This window comes from Sinocyclocheilus rhinocerous, unplaced genomic scaffold, assembly GCF_001515625.1.
Source record: "Sinocyclocheilus rhinocerous isolate Xijiao unplaced genomic scaffold, SAMN03320098_v1.1 scaffold2043, whole genome shotgun sequence".
Lineage (NCBI taxonomy): Eukaryota > Metazoa > Chordata > Actinopteri > Cypriniformes > Cyprinidae > Sinocyclocheilus > Sinocyclocheilus rhinocerous.
The window spans coordinates 172,425-181,689 of NW_015652169.1; the positions used below are offsets into that span (position 1 = coordinate 172,425).

At 38.2% G+C, this 9,265-nt stretch overlaps 2 protein-coding genes across 3 annotated transcripts in view; both read left to right on the forward strand.

Annotated features, from left to right (window-relative positions):
• The first annotated feature begins 2,338 nt into the window (after positions 1-2,338).
• On the forward strand, positions 2,339-5,341 carry LOC107713979 (transmembrane protein 236). Its single transcript, XM_016519664.1, has 4 exons — positions 2,339-2,586; positions 2,949-3,021; positions 3,949-4,072; positions 4,681-5,341. The coding sequence occupies exons 1-4, from the start codon at positions 2,339-2,341 to the stop codon at positions 5,289-5,291; spliced, it is 1,056 nt and encodes a 351-aa protein (XP_016375150.1). The 3' UTR covers positions 5,292-5,341.
• A 2,336-nt stretch (positions 5,342-7,677) lies between these two features.
• Positions 7,678-9,265, forward strand: part of LOC107713974 (voltage-dependent L-type calcium channel subunit beta-3-like) — a 34,850-nt gene continuing 33,262 nt past the window's right edge. For both annotated transcript variants that reach the window (XM_016519655.1, XM_016519656.1), the window contains exon 1: positions 7,678-8,102. In XM_016519655.1, the coding sequence (XP_016375141.1) occupies positions 8,055-8,102 (48 nt within the window). In that variant the 5' untranslated portion in view covers positions 7,678-8,054. The remainder of the gene's footprint in view (positions 8,103-9,265) is intronic.

Consider the following 9,265-nt stretch of genomic DNA (forward strand, 5'->3'; position numbering starts at 1 on the left):
GCGCGCGAGAGAGAGCATGTTCAGGCCCTCAAGTCATCTCGCCTCTCCTCCAGAACCATGTAGCGAAACACTGCCATTGTCTTGACAGTGACCCATCACCCCAATGTCTTTAAGCTCAATTTTCAGTGTTAAGCAGATCAGATGTTTTTAGTGCATTTTATTTATATTTTGATTGTCGTTTTGCTGTTTTAATTGACAGTACTTTAATAGAAGGATGTAATATTCTGCCTGTGTGCAGATGTGTATATACGAGAGCTCATTTCTGTCTTTAGAGCGTAATGTTCAAAGCAGCTGCTTCTTCTGTAGAAAGGGCACATGGGAAGTTGAGGAGTAATGCTACTCCACATCATGCACTTTTAATTTACCCTTTTCATTACCCTCATTTCAGATGTGTCCACTTAAAACATATGTTTCCTCCACCCTCGAAGAAGAACCCGAATGGCATTAACCCTGCACTCGAACCCTTTTCCATAACTCTTTCAAAATAAGCGACAGAAATACTTGGCTTGGATTTTTTTCCAAACTCTCCGTATCCCCTGGGAATGAATGATCATGTGTAAATGATCTGTAGCGGGTGGAATGATTGAACTGACCTCTTATTTTCGTAAGTCCTGGCAAGGGCTGAGACTGACACTAAAGAGAGCAGACTCCATCCGTTCATTTGCATCTCCTACGCTAAAGCAAGGCAGTACCCCACATCTCTGTCTCTGTGTAGCTTCAGTGTTATCAGAGTAGTTGTTGACGTTTCATAGAGAACATTCTGGGAAATTGGGACCACGGGCCAGTTCTAATGTAACATCTTAGCATTTGCACACGGAGATGATAATCCTTACGTCAACCTTTTTGGTGTATCAGTTCTATGTACCCCGTTGTTTGTATGTACTATTTTAATCATCTTAATTATTAGCATTCACAATAAAACTAGGTCAAATGTACAGCACACGTTGTGTCTCATGTTTATGCATCTCTTTGCTCAGGTAGAGCGGTGGAGGTGTTTTAGTTGGATTATTGATGGTTTATTGGTTAAATAAGCTCTTTATTTGTAATTTTATTTGTCGTGCAAAAGTTTGAACAATTAGTGTGGCCAAATGTACAGCACACGTTGTGTCTCATGTTTATGCATCTCTTTGCTCAGGTAGACCGGAGGTGTTTTAGTTGGATTATTGATGGCTTATTGGTTAAATAAGCTCTTTATTTGTAATTTTATTTGTCGTGCAAAAGTTTGAACAATTAGTGTGGTATAAGTCGTTTCACTGTAAAAATGTTAATAAAAATTCATAAATAAAAATTCAAAATTAATGCTGCAGGTGTGCAAATTTAACAAGACAAAATAGACTTGGTAATTGGTTATTATTATTAATTACAACAGCGAAATAATAAAATTTTAATAATTCATCAGAAAACAAAAACAAAAGTTTTATTAAAAAGAAGAATTTATCAACTTCAAAATAATATACGCTACCACTCGAGTTTTTATGGTCAGAATGTTTTTTTTTTTATTATTAAAAATTGTATTAGCAGGGATGCATTAAATTAATCAAAGATGACCGTTTACGTTTAAAAAAAAAAGATTTATTGCAGAATTGAAACAACTAAAACTCAAACAGCTGTTTTTATAACATTAATAATAGTAAGAAATGTTTTTTGAGCATCAAATCAGCATATTAGAATGATTTTTGAAGGATCATGTGACACTGAAGACTAGAGCATAGCTACTGAAAATTCAGCTTTGTCATAAACTACATTTTTATATATATTAAAATAGAAAACAATTTGTTTCTATTAACTTATTTACTTTAAACTTATTTTAAAAATTACAAATCATACTGACTCCCAACTTTTGAATGGTAGTGTACGTCTTGCAATTTGTTGAGAAAAAACGTGCTCACACACATACAAACAATACTGTTAATTTAGTAAATTAGTCTTTCTTTAAGGGAGTCTTACTAAAAAATAAAGATACCAGATAAAAAAAACTTTTTTGTTTGCAGTTTACAACACTAAGGCAAGAAAAATAAAATTACTTACGTTTTCCTGTTTTGTGCTAAGAACACCATTAATACATGCTCTTGATGTTGCGACATTGCGGTGCATGTCATTATGACTATGTTTCAGTTTGCTACTGGCACTTTTTGCTCCTGTAACTCCATAAAAAGAGAATTGTGACCGCTTCATTACTGTGGCAGTAAAAGAGCACCTGTAAGAATGCAGTGTAAGCAGCGGCAGTGTACAGAGTCCAGAGCGTTCAGTCATTCAGTTCTGTGAGAGATGCATTGGATGCATTCAGTGACGGCTCACTCATAGAGGAATTTACTGACAAGTAACTCATACTGTCAAGATGCTCTCTGGAAAGACCGTCAAACTCATCCTTTATGAGCTTCTGCAGTTCGCATGTCTCTGTATTCCTGTGTTTGTAGTAATGGAGCGCTTTGCTTCTGTCATTCATATTGTGACGTCTAGTGTCACTGCCTACTGGCTGGTGGTGGCGGCCTCGGTGGCCTATGTGGCGTCTGTAACCCTGTTTGTGTGGGTTCCTTTGAAGTACTTCATCCTCAAGACACAGCGCTTCTCAGAAGTGACCAACTGGTGAGTACTAAACCGTTTTCTATGCTGCCACTGTTTTATAAGGGTAGCTGATCCATGAACTCTCATTATTCAACAGTAAAATGTTAGTTTGACTTTTCATATTAGTCTTGTGACTGGTCACTGCAAATGTACACCATTCAGAATCACCTTTTTGCCTTTACTGATTCAATGTAAATCGTTCTATATAACTATAGAAGAACTATGTGAGAAAATACTAAAATATTTTCTGATTAAAGCATGTCTAATTAAATGTCTAGAAATGTAATAATCAACTAACTATAAACACAAGTTGCATTATAAGCCCATTTGATATTTCTAAACTATGTTTCTTAATTTGTGATGCTAATCGTGTTCCTCTGCAGGAGACCTGTTACACTTGCATACGTGATCCTCAGCACTTTACCATGCTTTGCTATAATCATAGCCAGCTCAAAGGTAATGCATTATTCCGTCTCACTAGGAAACTACCATTTGACTGAGCACTTCATGATTATTAAAATCCATATTATTACCAAGAACCATTATTTACTGTACACTCTTTAAAAAAAAAAAGTTCTTTATTGGCATCTACGGTTCCATGAAGAACCTTTACCATCTATGGAACTTCTCCACTGCACAAAATATTCTTTATAATGGGGGGGGGATTTAGATTTTTAAAATGTTCTTCACACTAACTTTTAGGGAACCAAAAGTGGTTCCATGGCATCACTGTGTTGCCTTTTTTTAAGAGTGTAGAGGGTTTGAGAGTTGTGTAATGTTATAAGTTTCTGAGATCAACATATTGATTTTATTGGGTTCATTAAAACTGGTGATGGTTTCCTGACACCTAGAGAATAATTTTGAGAATAAACTAAAAAAAGGTTCCTAATGGCACTTCACACTCTTTTAGAACATTTAATTTTGAATATGTATCCATTTGAATGTATATGTATATATACCATATACTGATCATTTGTAATCTTACTTTCAGAATAAAGTTCGTAATAAAAACCGTAGGGCTCATCAAGACAGAAACTTTTTGTAAACAGATTCTCTCTGAGGTACTCATTAACTCACTGTAGACCAGCAGATTTACCATTAACCCAAAGATGGGGTATTATAGGCTGTGGAATGTGAATAGATCTGTATTACAGCCAACTGTCAATGTATTACCAGTTTTGAAAAGGGTTCTCACGGTTTTTGTCTGGTGAAGATGGGAGTCTTCACATTGGTCCAGTTTAGTAGTTTGTTTTCGGTGATGCATGCAAAACTGCTTCCATTTTCAGTCTTTCACCTCAGTTTTCTCTTGAGGACGATAAAAGGCTTTTTGCTCATGACTCTTTGTTCTCTCAGCAACCCTCTGGTCTATTTATGGTTGTGCAGGTTCAAGTTGATGCTGGCGTTAAGTGTGACCGCTTCACTGAGCTCCCGGTCTCTCTGGTCTTGTTCTCCCTCATTTGTGTGGACATAGTGGAGAAAATTCGCCCTCTTCGCCTGACGGGACAGGGTAAGAGATAACCGCCGATAAATTTGTCCAATTAAATGATCTGTCGGTCTAAGTTGTGCTCTATTTTTATCCTCTTTTTAAAAAAAGCAAGCGGATTAGAGTTGGATTTTGAGATGCCGGGCCCGGTGTTGACTCACTTGGAACAGGCGACGTCAGTGTCCGGACAGCTGCAGGCTAACGGACGGGACGTCGATGCGTCTCCAAGATCGCCGGTCAGGAATGGGACACTATCAGGACGTTGGAGGGATGCAGATGAAGGCGGCACCTCTCGCACCAGCAGCACAGCATATCTCTACTCCTCTCATTCTTACTCAGGTCCGTTTCACTTTGTCTGGATTCGAGACCCTCGGCATGATCTCTTTGTGGCCACCTTCATGTTTTGGTTTGACACCGTGGAAATGGTGAGGGTGGCCGGGACTGATTCGGTGTATTACTCAGGGTGGGTGTTTCCCATATACATACTGGCTTATCTGTCCATCCTGCGTGTTGTTATAACTCCAGACAGTCCTTTGCTGGCTTCATCAAGTGTTCTCTCCCAAGATTTGCCCTTCCTGGTGGTGCGGATATGCCTGTTGGCTGTTCTATTTTTATCCTCTTTTTAAAAAAAGCAAGCGGATTAGAGTTGGATTTTGAGATGCCGGGCCCGGTGTTGACTCACTTGGAACAGGCGACGTCAGTGTCCGGACAGCTGCAGGCTAACGGACGGGACGTCGATGCGTCTCCAAGATCGCCGGTCAGGAATGGGACACTATCAGGACGTTGGAGGGATGCAGATGAAGGCGGCACCTCTCGCACCAGCAGCACAGCATATCTCTACTCCTCTCATTCTTACTCAGGTCCGTTTCACTTTGTCTGGATTCGAGACCCTCGGCATGATCTCTTTGTGGCCACCTTCATGTTTTGGTTTGACACCGTGGAAATGGTGAGGGTGGCCGGGACTGATTCGGTGTATTACTCAGGGTGGGTGTTTCCCATATACATACTGGCTTATCTGTCCATCCTGCGTGTTGTTATAACTCCAGACAGTCCTTTGCTGGCTTCATCAAGTGTTCTCTCCCAAGATTTGCCCTTCCTGGTGGTGCGTATATGCCTGTTGGCTGTTTTCGGTTACGTTACCCCTGTGCTGTACATACTAAAGAACATTTTCACTGCGGTATCTTTCATGTACTTTGTCTTTATGACTAAACTAAAACTGCTGAACAGAGGAAGCATGTTCTGAGGGCATTATGGAAATCCATGCAGATTTACAGCTCATGTATTGTAGATTGTAAATACGTTTTAGGGTTTAGAAAAAAAATTGTATTTTTCTTGATTTTTATTTTTCAGGTGGCCAAAACGATACACAGACATCTAAATGTTTAGTCATTCTATTCATATTTATTGTAGAATATAGTGGTATAATACGTTTGAAATAATTAAAAATAATGTTTTTTAAAAAAAAGTATTATGCTCACTAAGGCTGCATTTATTTCAGCAGAAATACAGTAATATTGTGACATTATTACAATTTAAAATAACAGTTTTTAGCTTTTAATACATTTTGAAATGTAACTTATTAATTTGATGGTAAAGCTGAATATTCAGCAACCATTACTCTAGACTTCAGTGTCACATAAAAAAAAAGTCTATTATGCTCACTAAGGCTGCATTTATTTCAGCAGAAATACAGTAATATTGTGACATTATTACAATTTAAAATAACAGTTTTTAGCTTTTAATACATTTTGAAATGTAACTTATTAATTTGATGGTAAAGCTGAATATTCAGCAACCATTACTCTAGACTTCAGTGTCACATGATTTTTAAGAAATCATTCTAATATGATAATTTTATGGTATTTTGATCAAATAAATACAGGCTTGTTGAGAATAAGAGACTTTCTTAATAAACATTAAAAAATATTAATTATTCCAAACTTTTGTAGTGTAAATGCTGTTTGTGTTAATATTTTGAGTATATTATCATTACATGTATTAAAGCTTTCTGTTTTGTTGTTTTTCTTGCATCACAGTGCGTTTTAATTCATTGTGCCAAATGTCATGTTTTCATATTTGTAAAATATAGCAATTTATTAAGAGCATCTGATGTTGCAGACGTTTATTGCTGGATTTCATTTCAGCATGTGAGTGAGTGCAGCTACAGTTGATACTGACTTAAGGTAATGCAAGTTAATCTTATACCAGGACATGTTCTCATAATGTAAAACCTGATTGCTTTTCATAAAAAGCCTGACCAGTAATACTTTGATTCAACTATAATGCATATTATGAGATATAGCTTTTGAATTTCCATGATGTTCAGAAATCCCCTTTCATCGCATCTCATATACTGCTACATGCTATAAATCCATCTATCATTTTTTTCATTATACATGGTCACACATGTTGTCAGATACCATGTAAAGTGTTTGTAACCCTGAGAGCAATAACAGTGTGAGATGTGACAGAGCTCACACAGATCACACAGTTATCTGATAGGTCAGTTTAAATTTTAATATATATTTAATTAATTTTAATTAAATGTAAACATTTGAACAAAAATTATTAATATTTTATCAATAATTTACTGTAAAAATACATTATATACTTTTAAATCATATATATATATATACCTAACAGCTAACTAAATAACAGGTTTTTACTTTATTTGTAGTACTTGATTTGAAGTGTATGACCAAGATGTTGTTATATATTATATCAAATTTTTTTCTGAAATCCCAAGTGCAAGTATTCAAGGAGAAATCTATGAATATGATAGCTTTCTTTCTCTGTCTAATGCTTATTTCAAGCCTATTTTCTCAGCTCAGAATTATTCTCATCTAACCAATGAGGCGTGATTTATTCCCTCGAAAGTAGACGTTAAAAAATCATATCTGAGTGTGACTGAATTGTTCGCTTTAGCGTGCCTCCCATAGATTTCAGAATACAGCTTAATTTAAACTTGACAGTCAGCTTGTGAACAGATGCTGCAAATGAAATTGCATGATCTCTTGCTCGCCTCCTCAGCAGGGGACAACAGAAGAAGAGGAGACAGCAAGGACAGACACTCAGATACAGTATATAGATAAAGAAGAGAAGTGGACTGACTGATAAAGAAAAGGGGCTGAGATTCCATGAGAGGAAGAAGGAAGTGCATTTGAATTCAGCCTGTGTTTCTCCTGCATTAAGTGCTCTAGCATGCAGTGTAGCAACAGGGAGAGAGAAAACGGCAAACCACAGCAACAGAAAGGACACGAGGGGGTAACACAGGTAACCAGGAGCATCCCTGGCTGCATAGAGGGAAAAAGAGACAGAAAGAAACTGAATCCACAGGGGAGGGAGGCAGGGAGGAGTCGTGGAGGTAGAGAACAGCAGAAAGCAGGGAGGAGAGATGGCAGACGGTGGACTCCAGACTCCTCTGCCTGTGTGGACTGGAGACAAGGCAACTCAGACGCGGCTCACATCTGCATTCTGATTGGCCGGGGTGGGCGGGGACAAGCTGACGCAGAGAAAGTCAGGCAGGAAAATGACATTTCCATTGTGTATCAATTTTAAACTCCGAGCCTGTGTCTGTCTTTGAAAAAAAGGGGTGGGGGTGGGTTGGGGGGCCATAAATAAATAAGGAGAGGAACTCAACAAGGAACGAGCCGAACAAATAAATTGCACACACACCTGGAGCCAGCGGACTGTGAGCCTGTTGGTCTCGAGCATCAGGAGGACAGCAGGAGGATGTGAATCACTCATTTTGACTGACTGCATCGCATTCTTCACCGTTTGTGGAGGAATGTCCGCTTTTTATACACTCTGTAAATCTATGGGCTGGACCGGAGGCTGTGTGGAATGGAGACACTTACCTGCTGCTGATGCTGCTATGTCTCTCATCAGACTGATGTGATGGCTGTCCCGTACGGAAAGGGATCCAGAGGCTGTGTGTCACAGAAAGAGTGATTTAGACTCTCTTCTTGGCTGCACCATCATCACGACCCCCCTGGATGTTCTCTTGATGTATTGCTGTGGTCTGGGACACTGGCGGAGAGAACAGTCCACCTATGTGAGTAACTGCAGCATGCTTAATGTGATTTTCCACCATCAGGATGCTCTTGGGTAGAAATATAAACATAAACAATTCTGAGTAAGGGTCACAAAATACACTAAGTAGAACTTGAAAGTGTGAAATAATGGTACGTATTGTCATTCTAAGCCTCCTTAAAGTTTTCCTTGAGTGTTTTTGTGTATGTTACCTTTTTCATAATACTAAAAACAGGGGTGAAATGTATGTCATTAGTACTGTCCAGACTGTTTTATTGCATTCTGGACTTTTATGATTTCAAAATGGCAACCTGTTCCCTCTGTAGCATTCAGTGATGCGGTCAGAACTGAAAACATCCCAAACCAGCTACTACTACAACCACCACCACAGTATTTCTTAGAGTACGTCATAATTCATAACATTTGACGTACAAGCACGTTTCAGCGGGAACTCGACTTAAACGTAGGTCTAAAAATACACTCGCTGCTATTTTAAGCCACGTTTTATTGCCGCATGGAGAGAAAGTGAATGAGCAGTGTTGCCAGATTGGATGGACAATTTCCAGCCCAAAAGCTCACAAAAACCCGCCCAAAACTTTAACTGTCAAAATAATGTGATAGAATATGTCAATCAAGGTGGATAAGGGCCATTTTAACTCCTTAAAACAAAATATTGACGAGAAAATAATATAAATATAACGTTAGATACATTTCTCAGGTAAACGGATCAAATCGGGGCAAATAGCCTACATTAAATAGAATTAGGCTACCGAATATGAATAAAATATGCACGCAGACACTGTCAAAACGGCAATCAAATTAACCGATACCCTCGAAACAACACATGCATGATCTTCAGTGTCAGCAGTCAGAATAATCCAATTTAAATGCAAAAAGTGCCCGATATAGCCTAAGTGATAGGAAAAATTGCACACTCGTTCATGCACACGCCATGACAGTCAACTCAAAACTGTGTCATTCATTGATACACTGAATTATAATCCGACAATTAAAAAAAAAAACACACACACAATAATGCGCTTACCTTCGTGTCGCTCTATACTTTTACACAGAACTAGAGGAAGCCTCTTGTTAAGTTCATATTGTAGAACATAGGCCTAATACAGAACTTTGCACAGTCAGAACTAATCAAGTCTAGCAGTTTTCAAGGATTTATCAATCTGG

Excerpts from the sequence above, each read along its gene's own strand:
- LOC107713979 (XM_016519664.1), top strand. The coding sequence starts at position 2,339 with ATGCTCTCTGGAAAGACCGTCAAACTCATCCTTTATGAGCTTCTGCAG. Across the intron at positions 2,587-2,948 it reads TTCTCAGAAGTGACCAACTG|GAGACCTGTTACACTTGCAT; the intron begins GTGAGTACTAAA and ends GTTCCTCTGCAG. Across the intron at positions 4,073-4,680 it reads TCTTCGCCTGACGGGACAGG|CAAGCGGATTAGAGTTGGAT; the intron begins GTAAGAGATAAC and ends TTTTAAAAAAAG.